Source organism: Tenrec ecaudatus, chromosome 4 (assembly GCF_050624435.1).
Source record: "Tenrec ecaudatus isolate mTenEca1 chromosome 4, mTenEca1.hap1, whole genome shotgun sequence".
Classification (NCBI taxonomy): domain Eukaryota; kingdom Metazoa; phylum Chordata; class Mammalia; order Afrosoricida; family Tenrecidae; genus Tenrec; species Tenrec ecaudatus.
This window is the reverse complement of record NC_134533.1, coordinates 38,105,995-38,133,797: the sequence shown is the minus strand read 5'-3', so window position 1 is coordinate 38,133,797 and position 27,803 is coordinate 38,105,995. Positions and strand designations below refer to the sequence as shown.

General features: G+C 38.3%; 1 protein-coding gene and 1 non-coding gene across 2 annotated transcripts in view; both read right to left on the bottom strand.

Annotated features, from left to right (window-relative positions):
- The window catches only part of CCDC73 (coiled-coil domain containing 73), a 130,529-nt gene that overhangs the window by 90,982 nt on the left and 11,744 nt on the right, over nucleotides 1-27,803 (bottom strand). Inside the window, exon 2 of the mRNA XM_075545934.1 lies at nucleotides 8,403-8,474. Within this exon, the coding sequence (XP_075402049.1) occupies nucleotides 8,403-8,474 (72 nt within the window). The remainder of the gene's footprint in view (nucleotides 1-8,402; nucleotides 8,475-27,803) is intronic.
- On the bottom strand, nucleotides 6,820-6,985 carry LOC142447334 (U1 spliceosomal RNA). The gene has a single exon (XR_012784075.1). It is a non-coding gene; the product is annotated as a U1 spliceosomal RNA (small nuclear RNA).

The following is a 27,803-nucleotide window of genomic DNA, read 5'->3' as shown; positions in this document are numbered from 1 at the left end:
CATGATATTATGAGTAAATTATGTAATTCCCAAAACTATTCAAAGAACTGAATATCTTGTCAGAATAATTGCTCCAAGCTCAGCAGAAGTGGAAAGGAGTTTTTCAAAGATGAACATCATATATTCAGAGGAGAGAAATTGCCTGTTTCTAATATCAAACCTAATGATCATTGTCTAATTGGCCTATTTCAAAAGGAATAGGATCCTACTCCTACAGTTAAAAGATGATACTCAGATAAAAACAAAACATATTACAAGTGAATGTGCTGATTAAGAAGCAATATGGAAATATCTTAAATAACAGTATCATTGGTTTTGTCAGGTATTATTTAATGTTTGCATTAGCATTTTAAAACTCCTTCTTATAACACAATCTAGTTTTGTGTACTTCTTTGTTCTTATTTAACTATTAGCTATAAGAAATAATAAGTTAGCTTTCAGTATATCATTATTTATACTTAAATGGTCATTATGATTAAATTATTTAACATCAGTTGTTAAGTTACTTAAATCCCACCACTACTTTTGTGATTTCAAGGTTGTAAATCTTTATAGGACGGGAAGCCTCCTCTTTCTCCCAAGGAGCAGCCAATGGTTTCAAACTAAAGGACTTGTAATTAGCAGTCCAATGTGTAGCCTACTATGATATGATACCATACCAGGGCTCCTTTACTTCACACAAACTGATAAAATGTTCCCAGGAACTCATGCAATAAGTTTCTTAGTTTTATTGCTAACTGGTATAAAATGTCTTTCTTCTACATCACCTTGAACTTGGAGATAGCGTCTTCTGAAAATTATCCCAAAGAGGTGGAGAAAAAACCCCTGAATCCATGTTGAAATTATTCATAGCAGATACCTTTGAGCACAAACTCTAAGAAATAAATCCTAAGGCTTATGTCTCCTAGCTGAGTAGACACAAGGTTCTACTCTCCCATACCTGCATTAATTACTGTTCCATCAGGAAATTTAAGACTAAAGAGTCTTAGAATCCTCCAGAAGTAAATTATCTTCAGGAAGAGAGAGTGTCCACCCAGCAATGGATCAAAAAAGTGACTGTATAAGGTAAATGACTTCTACCCAAGATGTATAGAATAAAATCTAGATCAGGACCAAATTTGGCATGCTGGCTGTTTGTGTATGGCCTGTGAGCTAAGGAAACTGGAGCTCTGGTGACAAAGTGGGTGACACTTTGGGCTGCTAACCACAAGATTAGCAGTTCAAGATCACCAGCAGTTCCACAGGAAAAAGACAAGGCTTTCTACTCCTGTAAATATTTAGTCTCAGATACGCACAGAGGCAGTTTTACTCTAACCTATAAGCTCCCTAAGAGTCAGAATTGACTCAATGGCAGTGAGGTTGGTTTGGTGAGCTAAGTATGGTTGTTACATTTTAAAGTGAATGAAAAAGTGGTCATTTTGTAAATGTGAAAAATTAAATGAAATTCAAATTTCAATGTCCATTACAATAGCTGAGTCAAGTGACAGAGACCACAGGACCCACAAAATCTAAAATATTTACTATCTGGCTCTTTACAATAACTTTTCTGTCCCTGGAGCTAGATAATTGGAACTACAGAATGTCATGTTTTAACATGCCAGGTTTTTTTCTAGTTATGTTTCTTTCTTCTTTGTTAATAATTCAGAAGCTTATAAACTTATTGTTTCCAAGTTCCTTATCCTTAATATTGCTCTCTACAATTTTTGGATCATTGTTATACAACTTTAGTACTCTAATTTATTCTATCAAACCAGCATAACCCTAAAACCCAATCCAGACAAAGACACTACTAAGAAAGAAAATTACAGTGGATGTAGACACAAAAATTCTCAAAAAAATATATTCTATCTAACAGAATTCAACAGCAGAACAAAAATAATAATGTATCATATTCAAATGGGATTCAAGTCAGGCACACAGGATGTTTCAACATTAGAAAATTAATCAATATAGTATATCACCTAAATTAAAAAGGGAATCACATGACCAACTCAATCATCATAGAAAAGGCATTTGATAAAGTTTAACACCCATTCGTGATAGGAAATTCTCACTAATATAGAAATTGAATCAAAATCCCTTAACACACAAGAAACATTTATAGAAAAACTACCCTCAATATTATTTTCAAGGGAGAGACTGAAAGCATTCCCCTTACAGACAGGAACTAAGCAAGGATACTTTTTATTATCACTCCTATTCAATATTGTACTGGAAGTCCTAGCTAAAGCAATAAGACAAGAAATTTAAATCAAGGGCATACATTGATAAAGATGAAATAAGATTATCCCTATTCACAGATATATGATACACTATATAGAAAATGCCTAAAAATCTCACAAGAAAGCTGTTGGAACTAATAAAATAGTACAATAAGTAGCAGGATACAATATCAACTTACAAAAATCAGTTGGATTTCTCTACAGCAACCAAGAACTTTGAAAACAAAATCAGGTAAACAATATTTATAATAGCATCCCCCAAAAGATAAAATAATAAGGAATGAATTTAACCAGGAATATAAAAGACTGATGCAAAGAAAACTGCAAAACACTACTGCAAGAAACAAAAAGAGACCTACATACGTGGAAAACATGCCATGCTCAAGAATAGAACACTTAACATAGATTGATACTATCCAAAATAATCTATAGATATAATGCAATACTGATTCAAATTCCAATAGCACTCTTTAACAAGATAGAAAAACCTATCACCAACTTTATATGAAAAGGAAAGAGCATAGAGAAGTAAAACTTTATTCAAGAATCAAGTGGGAGGCATCACGCTCCTGGATATCAGCAACTACCATGCAGCTACAGTGACCAAAACAACTTGTTATACTGGTATAGTGTACATATACATAGATCAATGTATAACAGACACATAGGCCAATGGAACAGAATTGAGAACTCAGATGTAAACCCATTCACCTGAAGACAGCCAATCTTCCACAAAGGCTAATTAAGTTAGTGGGGGAAAGATAATCTCTTTAACAAATGATACTGGCAAAAATTGGATGTCTATCTTCAGAAAACTTAAATTAGGATGCACAGAAACTAATTTTAAATGGATCAAACACCTAAATATAAAACTTAGAGCTATAAAGCTCATGGAATAATAGAGGCAATTCCATGAGACCTAAAACAATAGGATCTCCTAAAAATTAATCATGCATGCTCATTAAATGCTTTCTTGGAAAGAGTAAAAAGAGGGTGTGGGGATGTCTTTTTTTACTCTGGGAGGGGGGTTTGCAGTGAATTATCTGTCAAGAGAATAATCTTTAAAATCTGTAGGAAACGTCAACACAACAAAAAGACAAATAACAAGACTAAAAATCGGGCAAAGGATATCTCACCAAAGATGTTCAGGTGGCCCACAAATACCTGAAGAAATGTTTGTAATCATTGGCCATTAGAGAGATGCAAAGCAAAACAACAAGATACCAACTCACTTTGGCAATAATAGTAATAATTAAAACAAAAACAAGAAATGCTGGTAAGGGTGTGGAGTGACTAGAAGTCTCATGAAATGCTGGTAGGATTGTAAAATGGTACAACCACTGTAAAAAAAGGTATGATAGTTGTTTTAAAAGTTGGAAATAGAGATGCCATAGGATCCAACCATCCCACTTCTAGGTATATATCCTAGAGCAATAAGAGCTGTGACTGAATACTCATGACACCCATGTACATTGCAGCATTATTCACAATAGCACAAAGATGGAAACATCCCAAATACCTGTCAACAGATAAATGTTTAAACAAAGTATGGGGCATATATACACAATGGAAGGGTATGCCAGGTTAAAAAAAAACTAGTCACTTAGGGGCATCATTTCTCATAGTGGGGCCAGCCATGTTGTTGTCTCTGTGGACTGGCTGCTCTACTCAGGAGCATCATCCTCACAGCCTGGTGGGCCAGGCTGTGTTCCACTCTCTCCTCCTGCCCCTTCATCTGCTCCCATGTGCTCTGATCAGATATGACCATCTCCCGGAGCTGCAGAGTCAATGTTGTCCTTTGGAACATGTGACCTCCTCCCAGGGAGATGGACGGCAGAGAAGGGGGGGAAGGGAGACTCCGGATAGGGCAAGATATGACAAAATAACAATCTGTGGATTATCAAGGGCTTATGAGGGGGGAGGGAAGCGGGGAGGGAGGGGGAAAAAAGAGGACCTGATGCGGAGGGCTTAAGTGGAGAGCAAATGCTTTGAGAGTGATTAGGGCAAAGAATGTACAGATGTGCTTTATACAATTGATGTATGTATATGTGTGGATTGTGGTAAGAGTTGTATGAGCCCCTAATAAAATGTAAAAAAAAGGAAAAAAAACTAGTGATTAATGTGTCCAGCATCTCATAACATGTAAAACCTGGAGGATATTTGCTGAGTAAAATAAGTCAATTGCAAAAGAAAAAATATTATATGAGATCATCACGATAAAAAGTCAAGAAAAGATTTACATGCAAAAATATTCAGATATCAGGGATAGGAGGAGAAGGGAGTGGAAATCACTAACTAGAAAGGAGACATTTATTAACCTGGATGAAAAAAAAGACAATAGGTGAAGTTCAGCCAAACACAATCAAGGCAAAGGAAGACACTGGAAGTTACACAAGAATAAAAGGCAACAATAGTAAGTACTATTACATACACAATCCTGCAGTAACAATAATAACCAAATGCCATTGAGTCTATTCCAATTCATAGCAACCCTATATGGAATATCTGATACTACAAATCTTTATGAGAGCAGACCACCTCATTTTTCTCCCTCAGAGTAGGTGCTGGATTTCCCCTGCCAACCTTGTGGTTAGTAGACCAATATCTGATTCACAAGGCCACCGGGGCTCTGACTAAGCAAACCAAGCCCACTGCCATTGAGTCCATTCTTTCTCATAGTGACCCTGTAGAACAGAACATAAAAGAACTTCCCCTGTGGGGTTCTGAGACTGAAAAATCTTCATGGAAATAGAAAGCCTCATTTTCTCCCTTGGGGCATATGGTGGTTTCAAACTGCTGGCCTTACAGTTAGCAGCCCAGTATGTTATCCACTATACTTAATAATAGCAAACAATAATTTACATAGGTAGGTTTGCAAGTTGAACAGATGTGGGAGGGCATATGAGAGCATACCCACAAATACATAAGGGGGCTTCAAAAATTTTCATTAGCTTTCATTTTTTTCTCTCAACTTTTTGAAGTCTACACCTTCTACCCTGTATGTATAGATGCAGTGCAACAAATTATTTAATATGACTTTTCTCGCCTAAGTCTCTGTAACTCCCACCAAATGACTCTTCACAGTGGGTAGAGGAATACACTGATAGAAGTCAGTTATGAGTGATTGTTTATAAGATTAATTGTGATTGCCGTACTATTGGACATAAAATGAACCATATCAGAAGAAGTAAGGTGGAAGTATTACTACCAACAAGAGAACAGAGCCATGAGTAGAGTGTGTCATTTTGACCTTGAGGTCCTTACACATTGAACCTCCTGGACCCCGGAGACAGCTTAGACATCAGAGGAGCAGCAGAAGAGCAGCAGAAACAGGAGCCAGACCATGAGGTACAGCAGTGAATTGCTCAGCCCACAAAACGCATAAAATTGAGTGCTTTGGGGCAAGAGGCTGACTTGTGCCTCTGGGAATGTAATTAAGGAAGCAAGGTTTTGCTGACATGCTGCAAATATATTCATATAGGAGAGCACATGAGGGCAAAGATATAAAAATGTCTTATCCATTACCCAATACCTAGAAACAATGAGTCACTGGGTTCTGAACTTAGGATCTCCATTCTTGGGGCATGTAGATCAATTGGCATAACACAGTCCACAAAGACAATATTCTATGTTCTACATTGGTGAGAATCACTGGTGTCTTCAAAACTAAGAAGAGACTATTGATATCTCCCTGACTGGAACAAAGAGGAGTAAAGAAAACCTAAGACTCAGGGAAACAATGAGTCCAAAAGACTAAGGGGCCATCCAAACCACAGCCTTCACTAGGCTGAGACCAGAAAACCCGGATTATATCTGGCTAACACTGCTGGCCTCTTTGATCAGCATCACAAAAAGAGGATCCTAACAGAGTAGGAGAAAAAAATGTAAAACAAAATTAAAAATCATAAAAAGACCAGGTTCAGCAATCTGATAGCGAATGGTAGAACCCCTTAGACTATGTTCCTTCCAAAACCAAACTCACTGCCATCAAGTCAATTCTGACTCATAACAACCCTCTAGAACACAGCAGAACTGCTCGTGTGGATTTCTAGACTATTACTCTTTACACGGGTCTGAACCCACTCCCAGGAATCACCTTTCAGTCAAACAATAAACAGGCATATAAAATGAAAAATAACACCCATAAGGAACCTATTCCTCTTAACAACCAACCACAGGAGACTAACAGGGCAGCATTCAGGCAGAAACAAATTTCAGAAGGAAGAAGAGGCAGGAAAGATAAGCAAATGGAAACGGGGACCCCAGGAAGAAAGCAGTAAAATGGCTGTTAACATTGAAGAAATTAAAGCCATTAACAAAGCCTTTAAAGCCACAAAACAAAATGTGTGTAAATTGTTGAATGGGAAATTAAAGCACTTTTTAAACTTTCACCCAAACTACAATAAAATATTATTATTAATAATAAAATATATCATTGCTTGGTTCAGGCAACTGATCTGAGACAACAGTCTGTTTAATTGGCCAAACAGTTGCTTTACTAAACAACAGTTTACTGTCAAGACCTATTTCAAGATTTTCATATTGGTATCCTAAGCTATTATCTCTTTCTTTCTTTTTTTTTTTTTTTTGTCTCTTTCAGGGGAAAGCCCGAATGCAGTCCCCCACTACTACAAATTATGCAGTGGAGTTTCCCCGCATTTGGGGAAATCGAAGGGGTCAGGCACACCTGCAGTGCAATGGATGAGCTTCGCCCTAGGAAAACCACCTTCCTGATCATGGTGTCTACCCTGCCAAGTAAGTATCCTAAGCTATTATCTCACAAAATTTCCTCAACCTCAATCAGTGTTCTACTTTAATCAAAATCTTGATTTTGTACATATATATCAACAGTCTTAGAAAATGTTAGTCATAATGTTTCATTTCTTAAAAAGAAAATTCTCATTCCTCTAAATCACACAATAAATTTCTCAGATGTGAAATAATTCATAATAGTCTTCAGAGTTATCCTTAGTGTTATGTCAGAACTCCAGAAAGAATTTTTATTCTCAGTTTACTGGAAGCCCAAATACTTTTAATAATATTTTTAAATAAGTTAAAATTTTCTTGAGATATTACAATATACCTAAATATGTTTAGGTAAAATGCAGTCAATGAATATAAATAAAATCATAATCCTTTATTTGATGTATTATAAATACTTTTTTATGCCTGTTATTATGGTTCCATTTTAATGAGAGTTCTCTCTTATGCTAATGGAGAGAATTAAAGTGTGATGTATTCTGAGTCTCCACCTTAGGAGAGGGTGTGAATCATGTCATCACCCTTTGTTTTCTTGGGGTTTGCTGGGAATAAAAACTACACTTCCATCAAAGCCATTCCTCTATGTATGAAAGCCAAGAAAGAAAAATCATAGTACCATCAAGGAAGCAGAGCCATCAGTGGAATATGTTTCAGATCTTTATTTGAAGTGGCAGAGGCCAAGATCACAGGCAACAGAGGCTGCAGCATGGAGACCATGGGACAGGGCAAAGAAGCCAAGCAGATACCAGAAGCCAAGGCAAGAAGACTATGAGACAGAACCCAGGAGCAGTGCCAACACTGATACTATGAATCAGAGTAGCAGGCTGGCTTCCTACTCCACAGAGGCAGAAGCCAAAGGACCAATTGACTGAGAAGTAGAGGACTGAGAAGTATAGATAGACTTGGCTGCTAACTGAGGAGAGGTGTTGCTGTAGACCGGTGGTTCTCAACCCTCCTAATTCTGTGACCCTTTAATACAGTTCCTCATGTGTGGTGATGCCCAACCATAAAACCCAAAGGGGTCACGACCCACAGGTTGAGAACCACTACTGTATACCAATAACTATATCTCTAATGTATTTTGATCATGGCTTGTGGTAATCTAATAACTTCTCTAATATACCCATTTAATTCTGAGTATTATATTAGTGAGTTCTGAGTAACCATTGCAATGGATTGCTAAACCCAGCAGAGGAGTGTCAGAATAGGGTAAAGATGGATGGAAGGTGGAGGCATATCTGACCTCTCCCTACGGCAATCACGTGAAATTGGAGTCTCCTCTCTTTTGTAGCCAGAGGAAGTCCAATATGGCCTTCACACTTTTTACTCATTAGGTAATTGAAAATTTAACTTTTTAATAAATTAGAATATAGTTTAAATAAATACTAAAAATGCTAATTAGAAGAAAATAATACTTACCTTTTGCCATTTAAGGTCTTGTACTTCCACAATAATTTTACCAATCTGCTCTTCATATTGAGTTTCTGCTTCCTAGTTAAAAATAAAAATAATATGAAAATTACAACTTTAAGTCTTTTTTTTGTTTTTCTTTTTATTTATTTATTTAATTTTTTAGCAATTTATTGGGGCTCATACAATTCTTATCACAGTTCATACATATACATACATCAATTGTATAAAGCACATCTGTACAGTCCCTGCCCTAATCATTTTTTCTCCTCTTTTCTTTTTTTACATTTTATTAGGGACTCATACAACTCTTATCACCATCCATACATATACATACATCAATTGTATAAAGCACATCCATACATTCCCTGCCCCAATCATTCTCAAGGCATTTGCTCTCCACTTAAGCCCCTTGCATCAGGTCCTCTTTTTTTTTCCCCCTCCCTCCCCTTTCCCCCCTCCCTCATGTGCCGTTGGTAATTTATACCTCGTTATTTTGTCATATCTTGCCCTATCCGGAGTCTCCCTTCCCCCCTTCTCTGCTGTCCCTCTCCCAGGGAAGAGGTCACATGTGGATCCTTGTAATCAGTTCCCCCTTTCCAACCCACTCACCCTCCACTCTCCCAGCATCGTCCCTCACACCCTTGGTCCTGAAGGTATCATCCACCCTGGATTCCCTGTACCTCCAGCCCTCATATGTACCAGTGTACAGCCTCTGTCCTATCCAGCCCTGCAAAGAACTACATTAAAGGCATTGGTTCCACAGTGGTGTCCAACCTTTCTAATGCCATGACCCTTTAATACATACAGTTCCTTGTGTTGTAGTGACCCCAAAACCATAAAATTATTTTTGTTGCTACTTCATAACTGTCATTTTGCTACTGTTATGAATCATAATGTAAATATCAGATATGCAGGATGTATTTTCATTGTTACAAATGGAACATAATTAAACCAAAGCAATATGTAATTATGTATTGTGAAATATTTTTAACTAAAAATGAATGAATTTTGTCTTGAAGCATGGTATACCATGGGTAACAGTCTTAACGCTGGGTACTCATATGCAGGCGTATCTGCATGTGGGCGGACCCACCTGGAGATGAATAGAGGAAGCATCTTAGTTTCTAAGAACATTGGAAATATGTTTTATGATGGTCTTAGGTGACCATGTGAAAGAGTCATTTGGCCCCCAAGGGGTCAAAGGGGCCACAACCCACAGGTTGAGAACCACTCTATAGTCTGTCCCACTCTAAGTAGGAGATAATGGATTATTCCCCTGAAGGAGAGCCCACAGACTAAGGTCAAGTCAACTCAGGAGGACCAAGGTTAGGCTTCCATCTTAACTCCAGGGTCTGCCCATCTTATCATATCTATGCCCCTAGTCCCTCCACTTACTATTGCATGTACTAGCCTATCCCCCTCCTATGCATATGCCTATTGTACAATCCCTGCTGGTTATCCATGTGGTTACCTGCAATTAAGGGGGCCTGCACGCCCCCCCCCCAAGTGTATATAAGCTTTATTTGGAAATATATTTGCTCTCTCTACACAGATCTGACTGCTGAGATCATGGCCGTCCGGGAGGTGAGCGCTTGCATGCTTTAGCTTCTCTGATGTATCTTTAATTTTACCCCTCAATTACACAACCTCCCCTTGGACCTGTTTGATTGTGGGGCTGGTACCCCCACATACAAGAAAGGTTTGTTCTAATAATGTGATAATGTATGATACCTTCCAGACACAATCACTGAAGACAAAATGGAAGCATAAGCAAATGTGGTGAAGAAAGTTGATATAGTGTCTGGAATCTTTTTTTTTAATAAATCTTTTTATTGGGGCTCATACAACTCTTATCACAATCCATACATACATCAATTGAGCAAAGCACCCTTATATATTCGTTGCCCTTGTCATTCTCAAAATTTGCCTTCCACTTGGGTTCCTGGGATCATCAGCTCGGTTTCCTTTTTTTCCCTCCCCCTCCCTCCCTGCTCCCCCCTTCCCCCTACACCCTTAATAGTTTATAAATAATTATTTTATCTTATCTTACACTGCCCGGCATCTCCCCTTACCCACCTTCCCATTGCCCATCTCCCAGAGAGGAAGTTACACATAGATCCCCAAATTGGTTCTCCCTTTCTACACCCCCTTCCCTCCCGGTGTCGCCACTCCCACCGCTGGTCCTGAGGGGTTCATTCATCCTAGATTTGTCTGGAATCTTAAAGGCTTGAAGTTAAATAAGCAGCTATCTAGCAGGGAAGCAACAAAGCCCGCATAAAGAAACACACCAGCCTCTGTCATCATGAGGTGTTGACAGGAATAGGTATCAGAAGTCCAAAAGCAAGCAATCAAATTAAGGTGAATGAGCATAGACAAAGTGAAGACACAAAACCCACTTATAAGATAAATGGACAGTCCCTCACAGAAAGGTTACACACAGAAGGGATGATATACCCAGGGTATAGTATAACACTAATGAAACACATAACTATCTTTCCTTTAATATTTCCTCCCCCTACTATTATGGTCTTAGTTTTACCTCATTAATCTTGTGAGACTTGTGCATGTTCATTTGAATATTTAAGATCATTCAATGAATGAAATCCAAGATAGATAAACCCTTCAGAAATAGTAACAGAGTAATGATTCCCAGAGGGTACAGAAAGAGGGCGGAGAGGGAGGAAAGGGGGAACTGATAGCAACAATGACTATATTACCCAACTGAAGGGGAAACAAATAACAGAATGGTAGGTGAATGGATACATTGGATGGTGTAAAATATGGCAAATAAGTTAAAATAATATATAACATAATAGCAAGAGTTCCTGGGGAGGAGGGGATAAAGTGGAGCTGATATCAAAGCGTTCAAGAAGAAAGTTTTGAAAATGATGGTGGCAGCAATTGTATAATTATGCTTGATCTAACTGAACTGTGGATTGTTATATCTGTAACAGCTCCCAATAAAATGGAATAAATAAATGGTATGACAACAATGCCACAAGAGACAAGAAAAAAATCATACTATAGTCACATAAATTCTTTCCCAAATACAGTGATGTAATCTCATTTGAAGGTACGCTTGTATTTTTAAGAATGATATATTGTAGACTTTTATTTAGTCTGAGCAAGATGGTATAGACTCATTTCTCCTGGCTTCTCTTTCCTTGGTATAAGTAAAACCCATGGAAATAATGTAAGGGATAACAAAAAGAGAACACTGTAGGAGGAAGATCAAAAAGAAAAAGAAAACCTCCTGGCCATTGACTTGATTTCAACTCATAGTGCCCCTGTGGGTTTTGGCAGAAAGTCTCATCTCTTGCCCCAGGAGCAGCTGGCACTGCCCTTGTGTGGTTAGCAGCCCAACGTGTAGACCACTCCAACATGGTAAGTCCTTTGAAAGGGAAGGAAGAGCAGGTCACATACCCCAGAGTGGGAGAACAACATACTGGGCATGTTACACTCCCCCACCAAACAGAAAGCAGCCACCAAAATGAGGCATTCCTTGTTCTCCCGTTTCAGCAACAGGTGGCAGCCAAATAAGCTTGCTTACTCCTGCCCAGTGTCAAACAGGAGGCCCATTGCCAACAACAGTTAAGCCCAGTAGCACCATCAATAACCATGGGAAGCAAATTTCTTCCTCACTGGACCTGAGACTCTACTCTCCCAACTAGAGAAAACTGGTAAGTTGGCAGAGTGTGCCACCACGACAAGCCCTGGCCAAGGAATCCTCTTTATATCCTCACAAGGCTAAGACACCCTTAACCCACCTAGAGACATGGGGCAGCCGAGAGGGAACAACAAGGCAAATTTTGCCACAACAAATGGCCTGGTGTCCAAAGTGCTCCTTGTCTTCATGAACTAAAGAGTCCCTCCCTACACCCAAAGGCTCCAAGAATAAAGACTATCAAAACTTTCTAGCATCAGGAAAGACTAGGGCACCAAATAAATTAAAAATTGAAAAGCAATGTATAGATTCTGAAAATTAATAGTTATTAGAACCACAGTAATTAGTAGTTCTTAGAACCACACCCAAAAGGTTAGGCCAGGACCTATGCATGTGCTAAACTTAACTAGGATGTTCCCGGCTAAAATTAAAAATTTAAGTAGGACCCAGAATCTCCTATATAATAGCTTAAATGTCCAGGATACAATAAATTATCTCCCGTTACACTAAGAAACAGGAAAATCACAACTTGAATCAGGTATACCATTAAAGTCTGATGGGAATCTGAAATTTTCAAGTTAAATTACTAAAGACCCATATGTTTTCTCTCTCCTCCTCCCCTCCCCTCACACACACACCACACTCCTATGGTTTGTTGACTGGTAGATATGTTACTAGTAATGTCTTAAATTCTTCTCCTCCACACAGTGATACCCATCTCCACTTTCCAGTCAAATAATGCTCAAATGTTCAGGGAAATGAAGAGAAGCTACTCTCACGAATTTTTAAAATATCTCTATTACGCTGAGGAAATTTTTATAATGTATTTTAGTAAATACAGTTTTTAGTCACCTTTGTTTTGTTTTTATCAGATATCCCTTACTATTCTATGTGCTCTTATTATTCTGTGGGCATAAAGAAAAATATCAGCTAAACTTCCATATATAACAATTTTCCAATATTTGTTATTTCTAATATTTACTACTTGAGAATAATTACCATTTTATTTCATACTTATTGTGCTACTGTCAATAAAATGCTAAACTGCCAACCACACTGTTGGTGGTTCAAATGCACCAGCCTCTCCTCAGGAGAAAGAGAAGGCTGTCTGCTCCCTTAACGATTTATAGCTCAGAAGCTCTTCCCTTCCCTTCCTATACTTTTGGCATGTTATCAGGAGGGACGAGTCCCTGGAAAAGGCTATCAGGCTGGGTAAAGTACAGCATTGGTGAAAGAAAGGAAGGCCCTCAATGAGTTAACATAGTGGCTACAAAAATGGACTAAAAATTAATAGTAATTGTGAGACTGGCACAGGATTAGGCAGTATTTTCTTGTGTTGTTCATAGGGTCACTCTGAGTCAGAGCTGACTCCATGGCCCTCAACAGCAACAAGTGTTATAGAAGGATTTCTGGTGGTGAAGTAGGAAAGTCTCGGCTGTTAACTGTAAAGTTGGCCATTCAAGCCCATGAGGCACTCCTCTAGAGGAAGATGTGGCAGACAGCTTCTATAAAGACTGCATCCTGGGAAACTCTGTAGACAGTTCTACTCAACCTACTGGGTCACTATGAGTCAGAATCTAATCAAAGACAAGCTTGTTTCTTTGTTATGTGTGAAAGGGTCACTGAATCAGAATCTACTTCACAGCAACGAGTTTGTGTGCATTCACAGTATTTAGTTTGTAAAATAATGTCAAAGTTGTTTTAAAATCATGATACCTTGCATCCTAGATATACTGAAGAAGGTATATGACTTGTTACGCAGCGTTTGTTTAAAATTGTTCCTCTGACTTTATACTCATACCACGTGTTAAGTAAAAGATCCAGAAGTGCTTCGAAGGGTAAAAAATGTTGTTCAATATCCATGGCTTTTCTGATACTCAATTGCTATCCTTACACCTGGTTAATTACTCTTTATCTTATACATCTATAATATTTAAAGCATTTTCTGATGAAGAAAAAAAACTTAGCTTTCAGTATGAATTATAGCTCAGTATAAACAAAATCAAAATCCTTGCAACTGGACTAATGGACATCAAATGGAGGAAGCACAAACGTTTTCAAGTATTTCATTTTACTTGGAAAAACATTAAACATGATGACAGCAACAGTCCAGAAATCAAACAACATAGTACACTGGGCAAGTATGAAAATTAGATTTTGTGTCAACTTGGCTAGTCCAGGACTCTCACTGGTCTGGCAGTTAATTCCTATTAATCCCCCATGATGCGACTTAATAATACAATCAACTCCATAATCTGCTATGACCAGCAAATCAGGTGTAAGAAGATTAGAGTGGAATGAAACACCCTTAATCAAGTTACAGCCCTGGTATAATTAAAACCAGTTTCCTCCAGGGTGGAATCTACCTCCTAAATAAGTGGATACTAAAACGAAGCTTGCTTGCTTTTTGCTGGGTGTGGATTCTGAATCTGGCTCATCTATTTCTGATTCTTTGGACTTGAGCCAAGAGTCTGCCACATTGTGGTAGTTACATAATATGGTGTCAATTTGGAACTTGAGAGGATTAAGAGTGAAGGGGTGGAGTCTAGTCTGTCAATCAGGTCATAGCCAATGAGGCCTCTGTGTGACCATGGTCTTCCCCTGAGAATTCCTGTGTTTCCTCCTTGAAGGTGGCAAACTCTCTCTCGGCTCACTCCCTTGGAGACTTTCTACTGACAAGGCTAACTCCCTGCGAGACATCCCTGAGGAGAAACCCATGAACCTACCCTGATGCAGCCCTGGGTGCTGGAGAAGACACATGGAGACCCCTGCCAGAGCTGAGATGCTTACAACGCCACTGGATCCAGAAGACTACCCACCCACTGACCTGTGATCTTCCTGCATTTAGCATCATTGCATGTGTTTCGTGAGTCAGAAGAGGATTTTGTAGATTGGTATTGGACATATGGGCTAATATCGGACTTATGAACTTGATCCATACTAGGCTGAGATGTTTCTCAATATTCAATTGTTCTTGTATATAAACCTCTTTCTTATACATATATGTATATCTATGAATTTGCTTCTCTAGTCTACCTGGACTAACACACACATTGCCCGATGATCCAAGGAGCTGTCAGCAGTCAGCCATCTGCTCTGCCAACCTTGGATTCATTCACCTCTCCAGTCACTAGCTTGTGGTTTTTCTGTCAATCTTGGATTCATCACCCCCAAAAGCTACTCAAATCAAAGAAACTTCCAGTTTAATATCTCACCTCCAGACTTGAAACCTGCCTGGACTCAGATTGGTTTGTTTCTACAACTGTGTAAGCCATTTTATTTATATAAATACAAATATATATGGATGTAAATTTATATTTCACTGGGTTTTTTTGCTTCTCTAGAGAGCCTAGCCTAAGACAGAAAGTCTGCTGCACAAGATCTATTTAGAATATTAACGAGCAAAGCTGTCACTTTGAGAAGGAAGGTGTCCCTGACCAAAACCATGGTATTTTCAATAGCCCCATATGCATGTGAAAGCTAGACAATTAATAAGGAAAATCAGATAAAAATTGTTGCTGAATACTGCTATTGGTGAAGAATATTTAAAAGGCCATGGACTTGTAGAAGATTTTTAAAAATTGTCTTGGAAGAAGACAAGTTGCTATCCAAGTTGCTGTCTAGAAGTGAGGTTGGTGAGACCTCATCTCACATATTTTAGACACATTATCATGAAAGATCATTCCTTTGAGAAGGATATCATGTTTGAAAAAGTAGTGGGTCAATGAAAAAGAAGATTCTCAACCAGATGGATTGACCCAGTGGCTACAATCGGCTGAACGATAACAACTGTAAGGAGGGCACAGGACAGGGTAGTGTTTCATTCTGTTATACATAGGATCACTATAAATCAGAGCCAGCTTAATGGCACTTATCAACAACAGCATACAATATTTACATTCTTTTCTGATTTTCTCTACTTATCTTGCTGGTCAATCTTGCTATCTATTTGTGGAAATCTCAGATTTCTGTACTGACTCAGAATTCAATTTTTATTTAAATGAAAAATTTTATGCTTTGCTGATCCTGTACTACTATTTTTATAATCATTAATGTTGTTATTTTTAAAAATCACTTTACTGTGGACTCCTACAGCTTTTATAATATTCTGTACATAAATTGTATCAAGCATATTTGTACATGTTGCCATCACCGTTTTCTAAACATTTACTATTTGAGCTCTTGGTATCGGCTCTTCTTTTTTCCCTCCCACCTTCTTTACCCCTTGATAAATTATAAATTATTATTGTTTTCATATCTTACACCAACCGCTGTCTCCCTTCACCCATGTTTCTGTTGTTCATCCAGTGGGGGAGAATTATGCATGATCATTGCAATCAGTTCCCCCTTCCTACTTTTCCTCCCCACCTTTCCCCTACCCTCCTGGTAACACTACTCCCATTTCTGTTCATGAGGGGTTTATCTGAACAGGATTCTGTGTGAGCTATTATCTGTACCAGTGTACATGTTCTGGTCTAGCCAGACCTGAAAGGCAGGGACTGAGTAATTGAGGGGGAGAGGAGAGATGAGGAAGTCATCACATTTTGTTTTGAAGTAGCTGCTCTATATCATTCTGTGCTATGATAAAATTATGAGATAAGCTTTTCTCCTTTATGCACTCACTTTTTAGGAATATGCTGTTACCTCCATGATTATGCTGTTCTTTGCTTATTCAAAAATCATTAAGCTATTAGTTATAGTTCTTTGCTCATATAATGCATTTTACATGAATAGCACGTTACATGTCTTCATGCCACTCGTCCACACATTCGTTTCTGATGTGTTATATGCTTTATAATGTGTGTGTATCAGAAAGTTACAGTAGTCATCTAAAGAGCTTAGAATGAGCTTCAGATCACATCTTTCTGAACTTCAAAACCATTCAAAGTACACTGGCTTTTATTACTAGTAGCATCTTTGTGATATAATGCACAGAAATGCCTTAGAAAAGTCTTCTATTCTACTTAATAAGAGAGGTCTTATTCTTACTTGATAATCTGGAGAATAAAAATATAACATTGAGACAAAACAAAATTCGCTATATCCCATTAGGACCAACATATTGTAATCAAATTGCTTTAGAAATAAAATGTCTCAAAATTAAAGTTAACTAGAATATACAAGAGGAGCAGTTCAAAACCACAACCAGTTGCATGGAGAAAAATGAGGCTTTCTATTCCCATAGAGTTACAGTTTAAAAAAAAAAGAGCCTGGTACCAAGGGCTCAAGTAGAAAGAAAATGTTTTGAAAATGATGATGGCAACAAATGTACAAATGTGCTTGACATAATGGATAAATGGATGTATTGTGAAAAGACCTGTATGAGGACCCAATAAAATTATTAAAAAAGAAAACAAACAAAAAGAGTTACTGTACCCAAAACCCACAGGGACAGTTCTACCCTGTCCTATAGACTTGCTATGGCCAGAATTGACTAGATGGCCTCAAGAGAATATGTAAATTAGAATTCTTTTCATTTTGTTTCAAATTATGGGTCTAGGGAGAGCTGCCAACCCAAAATATCCATTCTTCTAACAACTACATAAGATGAAAATAGATTATAAATGATTAGTCCTTCTGCTGGATCATAAAATTATAGAATATTAGAAGTAAAAGCAACTTAAAATAGTTTCTAGTCCAATCTAAAGCTCAGAAACTTTAAGGGACTAATACTCAGATCTCCCCACTAAGGCCAATGCTCTTCCATTAATATATATAATTAACTTAACTGAATGAGAATGCCATTATATAAATTGGGGCTTGTCAAAAATATTTAGAAATTAACATGGCTCCAGTTAAAATAGTCAAAACACAATAAACAAAATAAAGTCAAGGAAAAATAATTTCTCACTTTACTAACCTGTATTTCACTACTCAACTTTATTGTAATTAAAAAAAGAGGGGGCTTTTCTTACTTTTCCTAAATTGGTAATGATAACTTTGAAAATAAAATTGAGTATTTTGAATTAATAATTATCTAAAATCTGCTACTTGGTTCAACCAAAAAATTATATTATTGAAATTATATTTGCCAAAAAGTCAAGGTTTTAAGTCAACTCACCTGGGCCAGGATTCTCAGTGGTTTGGCAGTTAAAATTAAGTAATCCCTCATGATGAGATCTCTTCAAGGATGTGGCCTGTTGCCAATATAAGCAGATGCTGTGGAAAAGCTTGTTTACTTCTTGCTGAGTCTAGATCTTATATTTGGCTCATCAACCCCTAGTTCTTTGAACTTGAGCCACCAGCCTGCTGTATAGCCTGCAGATCATGAAAGTTGTCAGCTAACCACCATCTTCCCTGCTAACCTTGCACTCTGCCTCTGCAGTCACAAGTCTGTCATCTTCTGCTGATATTGGATTCATCAACCCCTGCAGCCACATGAGTCAGCACAAGCCTCCGGTCTAACATCTGTACTTGGATGCCCCCCACTTCTACAATTGTAGATAGATAGATAGATAGATAGATAGATAGATAGATAGATAGATAGATAGATAGATAGGGATAGAGATATCTAGAGAGCCCAGCCTAAAACACATGTGATGTGAGCAAGTCAGGAAAAATGTTGAACTGGAGAGCTGGTATCTCCAGCTCAATCTGTATCTTCCATTCCAAAACAAACAAACCTAATGCTATCAGTCAATTCTGTCTCATGACAGCCTTATAGGACAGGTAGAACTGGCCCTATGGATTTCTGAGACTGTAACTCTTTACTGGAATAGAAAGCCTCGCCTTTCTCCCTTGGAAATTTCAGCCAAATGCTGTAGCCACTACACAGCTTCTACTAATTACTACCATGTGAGAAAAAGGACCTTATGCTAGCAGTTCATCTAAATTTTGAAAGGAAACATTTAAAACCCTAGAAATCTGGATTTTAATATAATAGCTATTGTATTTAAAATTGTAAGTGGATTGAATTTTTTTCAAGCAAAATATTTCTAAGTCAACTCCTATATAACAGGGGGCAAAAGAACTCTATCATAGAGCTTATAGACATTTTAAACAGAAATTAATGTGACAATCTTTTACAAGCCACTTCTTTTTTTTTTTTCTGGGCACAAGATACTTTATTGGACAAGTAATCTAGATTAGAATTGGAAACAGTAGTGAAACAGTGTGTCCTATTTTTTTTAAACGTTTTATTAGGGGCTCATACAACTCTTATCACAGTCCATACATATACATACATCAATTGTATAAAGCACATCCATACATTCCCCGCCCCCATCATTCTCAAAGCATTTGCTCTCCACTTAAGCCCTTTGCATCAGGTCCTTTTTATTCCCCCTCCCTCCCCGCTCCCCCCTCCCTCATGTGCCCTTTGTAATTTATACATCGTTATTTTGTCATATCTTGCTCTATCCGGAGTCTCCCTTCCCCCCCTTCTCTGCCGTCCCTCTCCCAGGGAGGAGGTCACATGTGGATCCCTGTAATCAGTTCCCCCTTTCCAACCCACTCACCCTCCACTCTCCCAGCATCGCCCCTCACACCCTTGGTCCTGAAGGTATCATCCACCCTGGATTCCCTGTGCCTCCAGCCCTCATATGTACCAGTGTACAACCTCTGCCCTATCCAGCCCTGCAAGGTAGGATTCGGATCATGGTAGTTGGGGGGAGGAAGCATCCAGGATCTGCGGGAAAGCTGTGCTCTTCGTCGGTACTACCTTGCACCCTGACTGACCCATCTCCTCTCCTAAGCCCCTCTATGAGGGGATCTCCAGTGGCCGTCACTTGGGCCTTGGGTCTCCACTCTGCACTTCCCCCTTCATTCAATGTGGTATATACACACACACACACACACACACATATTCTTTTTTTTTTTTGCATGATGCCTTATACCTGGTCCCTTTTACAAGCCACTTCTTAATCAATACCTTAAGGAAATTTAAAAGCCATACAAACAACTACAACATCATGTAGTATGTATCATACTAGAACTATGAGCAAAACATTGTTGGGTTTCATAGAAAAGAGCACATTAAATTTAATATAAGTATTATATATATGAGCCATCGTGGTGTAGTTGTTACATGCTGGGCTGCGATCCACAAGGTTGGCATTTCGAAACCACTAGCCTCTCAGCAGGTGAGACTGGGCTTTCTACTTCTGTAAACAGCTACAGTCTTGGAAACCCCCAGAGACAGCTCAAACCAGTCTATAGCATCAACTTTATAGCAGTGACTTTTGTTTATATATACACGCATATTTAGAAATGGTGGCATACTAAGTTAGTATAAATAGAAGGCAATGGAATTTGGACAGTTAAAATAGCAATAATTTGAGAAATTGTGATAAAAGTGGGTTATTAATGATATGTCAGGTAACATCTAGTCTGCACCAACTCATAGAGATCCCATGTACAACAATGAAAGAAACACTTCCTGATCCTGTGCCCTCTTCACATTTGCTGTTGTCCTTGAGACCATTGTTGCAGCCATTTTGTCAATTCATGTCCTCAAGGGTCATCCTCTTTCCCTACTTTCTGATTCTCTACTTTTCCAAGCATGGTATCCTTTTCCAGGTACTAGTCTCTCCAAATAACATGCCCATGACAATGGTATAATATGTGGTAAATAATATTAAGCAGTATTTCAATACTCTGTAAAATTAGTTTTACTAGGAATGGACTCATATCCTTTTCTGATTATTATGATTCTGGAATATATTCATGTATGTGTTTGTATTTCAATGTTATGTGGAAAACTGATTCAATGGGTATTAGCCACATAATTATAATATTAGCATTATAATATGTCTATTAAAATTTAATTAGACATTATGCTTTCTTTTAAATATGATCATGTTGAGCTTTTATAACTTTTCACCTTTTTCATTCTTCTTGCAGCTTTTAAAAGCTATAAGTTAAAAAAATTCTTAGTAATAATTCTTATAAAATTGTTAATGAGGAAAAAGATATTAAATTTAGTAAGAAAATCTGATCTGTAATGTCAATAAAGTAGTCCAGACTTTAAAACCTTACAACTGCTTTTTTTTATTAGATGCCTTAGGACTGCAGGATTTAAGTGTTTTTATAAAAACAATAAATGAAGAGTAATTTGATGGCTTATCTACTCTTTATAACCTTTAGAAAGTGTCATGCTTTTTGTAAAGTGCTTGCTTCAGGCTGTGGTTTTACAAGATGGGCTGTGTATTGGTCAGGCCTCTTCAATTCTTGACCCTGAACAGATTTAGGAACATAGTACATAGTAGGCACATGTCCAAGCAGCCAAAACTGTAACTGGATACTTTTACTCTCTTTTCAGACTCATAATACACCTCCTACGAAATTGCACAGTTCAGTTTCTCATGTTGTTCAATAAAATACAAACCACTCTTCCAGATAGTTTATTGATCTGATGAGCTTCAGAGTAATCAAAATAAGTATCGCCAATATGCATAGGTAGCTTAGAAGTTAATATTTTTAAACATCACTCTCAATTATTTAAACTACTGTTTTCACATTAGTCAACTTAATTTATTAAAAAGATTTATAATAGAGAAAAATATTACAACATTCACAATTCTTAAATTACTTTGTTTTTTCTTCAACAAGAATTTCTAGTTTATTTTGAAATGTTCTATTAAATAATTAGAATATAATATATATTTAAAATAAATAATCTAAAGTTTAAAATATTTTCTACCTATTTCAGATGTGAAGATTAAATTCTGAAGTTTTTGAAGGAAAGGATTGTAACAATCATTTATATTATTCTATGGCATGCAAAATCTCTGAAAGGTTATCTGTTTAAGAAGTTCTGGAGACAAATCATCTGGGTTCAAATATTGGTTTTGCTGTTTACTTGTTATATGACTTATTCTCTTGGTACCTCCATTTTTTCATGTATAAAATAGTAATAATCAAAGCATTTACCTCTTAACATTATACCAAGGATTAAATTATCAATAAAAATACTTAGAACTATATCTAGATTGTGTGGTTCCACTTTGTCCACTAACAGGGAAGTGTATTACTGGGCCTACATGAAAAAAGCAGTATCTTGAACACCATCAATCCAATTGTTTTACGAAGACATAAGTTTTAGGTAGCCTATGTCTCTAGAACCTGTATTCCTTCTTTCGATATGTTATGATTATAAACAAAAACAAAAAACAACCATCAAGTTAATTCTTTTTTTTCATTATTTTTATTGGTAACTAGTATTTTATTGGTTGTTTGGAGGATCAGTATAGAGAAATTATAAACAATTTGTACATCATTCTTTTGTTGTTTTGGGGGTCACACTGGCTATATTTCTGATGTTTGGGGAAGGGGTTGCAAGGGTGGGCAGGTTGACCACTTTGCTGCCCTCGGCTGAGGATGTCCTCAGAAACTGACTCTGCTCGGTATTCACAGCCAAAGGAAGACAAGAGCTCTGCTCCGGATCTCCAGCCTGCTCCAGATCCCAGGCTTGCTCTGGATCTTCAGCTAGCAGCCACATTCTCATCAGATTGGCAGGGTAATGGGGTTGGGGGAACAGCACAGCTTCAGGTAGCAATTCTCAAGGGTCTTACAAGATAGTATACATTTCTTGCTAATTGGACTGGTGGCGTTCTGAGATGTCTTGGAAGAGTCAAAGTCTTGTTTGGAGAGCCGGAAGAGGGAAAAGGAGAAGCGGGGCTAACTCAATGCCATCTTCCCAGAAGTCTCCTGAAAAATCTTTTCACACAAGGTCCGTACTTGGTTCTGGTTCAGCTGTTTAGACTCATCCACCTACTCAACCCACTCCATCATGTTAATTCTGGCTCTAAGCAACCCTATATATAGTTTCCAAGATTTTAAATCTTCACAGAAGCAGATAGCCTTATTATTCTTTCTTTGAGCATTTTGTGGGTTTGAACCTTGTAGTTGGCAGTTCAATACCTATCCAACAGTGCCGCCAGGTATCTTTATATTCAGGTATTAAAAGAACTTTTAACACTTCTTCGGTTCATTTACTGCAAAACATACAATGTTGGCATGCATTTCCTACCTTCTTCCATACTAGAAGAACTCTGATTAATGTGAGTCAAATAAATCCTAACGGTCTAAACCAGTGATAATGGTTCAGTGCATTCCCTCCAGTCAAAGACTGGCTTAGGAATGAGCATGGATAGCTGTCAGTGGCCAGACTCAATTTGTCTTACCATTGCTGCATTTCCCCCATTTCCACTTAACAAGTAGATTCTGGTGGTAACCAAGAGAGCATTTCAGGCCACCCATTTCTCTTTAACATTCAGTTCTAAAGGAGAGAGTTACTTCATAGCCCCAGATTCTTCCAACCAAGACACAAATTACTTGCTCAAGATTCAAAAAGCCAAAGCCATCTTTTTTTAAAAATCTCAACAGCTCTAGAGGCAAGTCTTTTCATATGCAAATATCCTGACAGTCAAAGCACTGGGTTATCCCCAACATTTTGATACAGAAGAATTTCAAACAGTGAACATCCCTATAACCACCACCTAAATGTGTCCATTAACATTTTACTTGTTTTTTTAAATCCTATCTATCCATCCTTCTGTGGAATCAGCACACTACAGCCATCTCACTACTAAATAAGCAACTTCATTTTTAAATTATTTCAAAGTAGATTACAGACTTTGGTACATTTTCCTCTATATAATTCAGCATGCATATCATTTAAAGTTGAATATTTTTACAGTGCTTTTTACTTACCCTAAAATTTACATACAATGAGATGCACAAATTTTAACAGTACATTCTGCATTTTCATTTATGTATAGTACTGTATAGTGCAAAGTTTTATCAAAATATATGTTTCTATCAACCCAGAAAGCTAGCTCATGCTCCTTCCTAGTCAAATTCTTTTGATTTGTTTTCTCTAGAGACTCTTAGAAAAATAATGAGGACAACAGTTACCTCTGAACAGATAGAGAAGAGAATTGGAATGAGAAAGGACATAAAAGCTTTCTGGGGGTGATAGTAATGTTTTTATCTTGATAAGGGTTTGGGTTATACCGTTCTGTGCATTTCTCAGAACTTATTAATAGTATGCTTCAACCCTATACATTTTATTTAATGTATTTTTTTCATCGATAGACGAGTGGATTAGCAAACTTTGGCACATACACACAATGGAGTATTATGCAGCACTGAAAAGCATTGATGAGCACATGAAACACGTTATTTCATGGGAAGAGCTGGAAGGAATTATGTTAAGCGAGGTAAGCCAGACCCAAAGGGACATGTACAACATGAGTTCCCTGAGGTAAGTACAATCAACATGACAGAAATAGAAGAATAAACATCCATCCCACAATAAACGGGGGGAAGCATAGATAGTTGGAGGGAGGGCAGGCCACACTTAGGGAGGTACATGAGAGCCCAGCATAAAGAAGGAGTAGGGGGGCAGGGAGAGGGAGAACCGGGAGGGGGAGAATCCGAATGGATGGTATGGGGGCGGGGGGCAGGGTACTAACCCACCCGGGGGAGAGTATCGGTTGTGTCCCCACAGATCTGGACCATGCATACGGACCCCACCATGACACACCAAACAAGGAGGGCAACGCAAAGTACAGAGGTCTACACAAAGAGGCTGGACGACAAGCTGGCCCAAACCAGAATTAGGCTGACCCCCACACTCGAAGGGAATACCACAGAAAACAAAAATAGATCGTCTGGAGTGGGAAAGGAACTGACCCACCACACCACATCCAGAAGGAAGCTGAAACAAAAGAAGGAGAAAGGACGTAGTGGAGTACACCTGGGTCCACCAAGCCCAAGGTCGATAGACCAGCTAGAAGGGCCCATCGTACAGAGAGGACCATACAGCTGGCCACATTACGAGATGCGACATCCTACACCAACACATGGCCCTACACGGGACAGCACCTGAGACATAATGGGGGATGTGCGAATGAGCTGACCCCGCCACACTGAGGCAAACACTAGGGGCGTGCAATGGAGCAGTGGAGGAAGCAGAGCAAAGGGATCCCGTGGGAGTATAAAGGATGGTCTTCCGGGCCAGGACGTGGCGCCTCACAAGCTACACCTAGAAAACACTCCTAAAGGCCAACGAACTGACCTTGAACTACTAGCAATTTTTCTTTTAATATTTGCTATCTTTTTGTTTAGTCTTTTTAAAATTTGTTTTGTTTTTTACCTTGTAAATTTTGTATGTTAGTGGCTTTTCTGCTTATCAGCGTGTCGATGTTGCTTCTGTCAAAGCCATGCTCTTATGTGCCACTTGGGCGCAAAGTCATATGCATTTGTATGCACATATTACTATGTCAGCAGGTCCACCTAGACAAGATAGGCTGGACAAATAATGAGAGAAGAAAACAACAGGACCAACGGTCCTGGAGGGACATGAGAGCGTGGGAGATAGGGGAAGGGAGGAGGTGTCGCCCAACACAGGGACAAGGGAACAGCGAGTGGTTCAAAACCAGAGGAGGGAGGGGAGGGGAGGACTGGTAGGGAGTGACCAAGAGCAAGGTAACTGAGAGGAATTACTGAAACCAGAATGAAGGCTAAACATGGTAATGGGTCGGGAGGAAAGCGAAAGGAAATAGAGGAAAGGAGTAGGAGGCAAAGTGCATACAGAGAAGCCTAAATACAGACATGTACATATGTAAATATATTTATGATTATGGGGGCAATAGATTTATATGCATATATTTATAGGTTCAGTAGTAGGGTAGCAGATGGACATTGGGCCTCCTCATGCATAATCCCCCAATACAATAGCACCTCGCCCTGCTAAACAGCCATTGAAGGATACCCATCTTCCCGACATGATCACTGAAGACAGACGTGTGTGCAAGCAAATGTGGTGAAGAAAGCTGATGGTGCCCGGCTATCAAAAAGATATAGCGTTTGGGGTCTTAAAGGCTTGAAGGCAAATAAGCGGCCATCTAGCTCAGAAGCAACAAAGCCCACAGAGAAGAAGCACACGGCCTAAGCAAATACAAGGTGTTGAATGGACCATGTAGCAGATACAAAGGAACAAAAACAATCATTGTGTGATCACCTTCCTCACATAATTGCTGAAGACGAAAGTGTGCATAAGCAAGTGTGGTGAAGAAGGCTGATGGTTCCCGGCTACTGAGAGATATAGCGTCTGGGGACTTAAAGGCTTGAAAGCAAACAAGCGGCCATCTAGCCCAGAAGCAACCGAGCCCACACGGAAGCAGCACACCAACATAGGTGACTGTGAAGGACAGAGGAGACCAGGTCTCCAACAACAAAGGTGGGGTGGTGGTGAGAATCACATCACCATGAAAGAGGGGGAGTGCGTGATGGGGACCCAATGCCCACCTGTAGACAGCTGGACACCCCTTCCAGAGGGGTAGTGTGGAGGAGATGGGCCACTCAGGGTTCAGTGTAGCAACAATGAAACTCAAAACCTTCCTCTAGTTCCTGAACGCTTCCTCCCCTCCCAATCATCATAACCCCAATTCTACCTTGCCTTGCGGACCTGGTTATACCAGAGGATGTACAGCGGTGCAGTGGGGATCTGGAGGCACAGGGAATCTAGGACAGACGAACCCCTCAACACCAGCGGTGGGAGTGGCAACACCAGGAGGGAAGGGGGTGTAGAAAGGGAGAACCGATCTCGGAGATCTATATGTAACCTCCTCTCTGGGAGATGGGCAATGGGGAGGTGGGTGAGGGGAGACACCGGGGAGTGTAAGATAAGATATAATAATTATTTATAAACTATCAAGGGACCAGGGGTGGGATCGGGGAGGGAGGGGGATGGGGGGAAAAAAGGGAAACCGAGCTGATTCCAGGAACCCAAGAGGAAGGTGAATTATGAGAATGACGAGTGCAACGAATGTATAAGGGTGTTTTGCTCAATTGATGTTTGTACAGACTGTGATAAGAGCCTTATGAGCCCCAATAAAAAGATTTTTTTAAATATGTAAAAAAATGTTGAGTGCCAGTTAACAATATGCATATTGAGGAATTAGAAAGAAACATTGTTTGCAACCTGTTTAGAAATGCATCAGAAAATAAGACCATTGATAGATGAGTAAGCAAAAAAGAAAAATATTAACAGAATCTAGTTAGTAGGTGTATTTGTTTCTTATAATGATATAACAAATTTATATATATTTAATAGCTTCCAAAAAACAAACTCACTGCCACTGAAATGATGCTGAAAACTAAGATTGTGGATAAAGTGTTGCCATCAAGGTAGATGTAGAAATCAATAATAGTCTTTTTCCAGCCAAAGGGAAAAAGTGTTTCTCTTTCTAAGAAAGTTCCCTTTCAAAGAGGGGTTTTATTGAACATTGTATATATTCTTATATTTGATTATTTAAAAATACTTAAATATTTCTTTCTTAAACTTTGGGTTCCTGTAGCAAATCTGAAATTATTCAGAAAAAAATGTTAAAGGAAACCTATTTTGCATATTGAAAATACGTAAGTCAATAAAACAAATTGTTTGAAATATAATAAAACAAAATATAAAGTTTTAAATAATGACTCAAAGTTGTTGCTTCACTTAGAGACAACATTTTAAGCTAATTTTATTTTTAATACTGCCTTTTTATTTTTTAAATAATTTTATTGGGGCTCATACAACTTTTTTTTAAGATGTTAAATTTTTATTTTTATTTATTTTTTTATTTATTTGTTTTGTTTTGTTTTAAACGTTTTATTAGGGGCTCATACAACTCTTATCACAGTCCATACATATACATACATCAATTGTATAAAGCACATCTGTACATTCTTTGCCCTAATCATTTTCTTTTTTTTTTACATTTTATTAGGGACTCATACAACTCTTATCACAA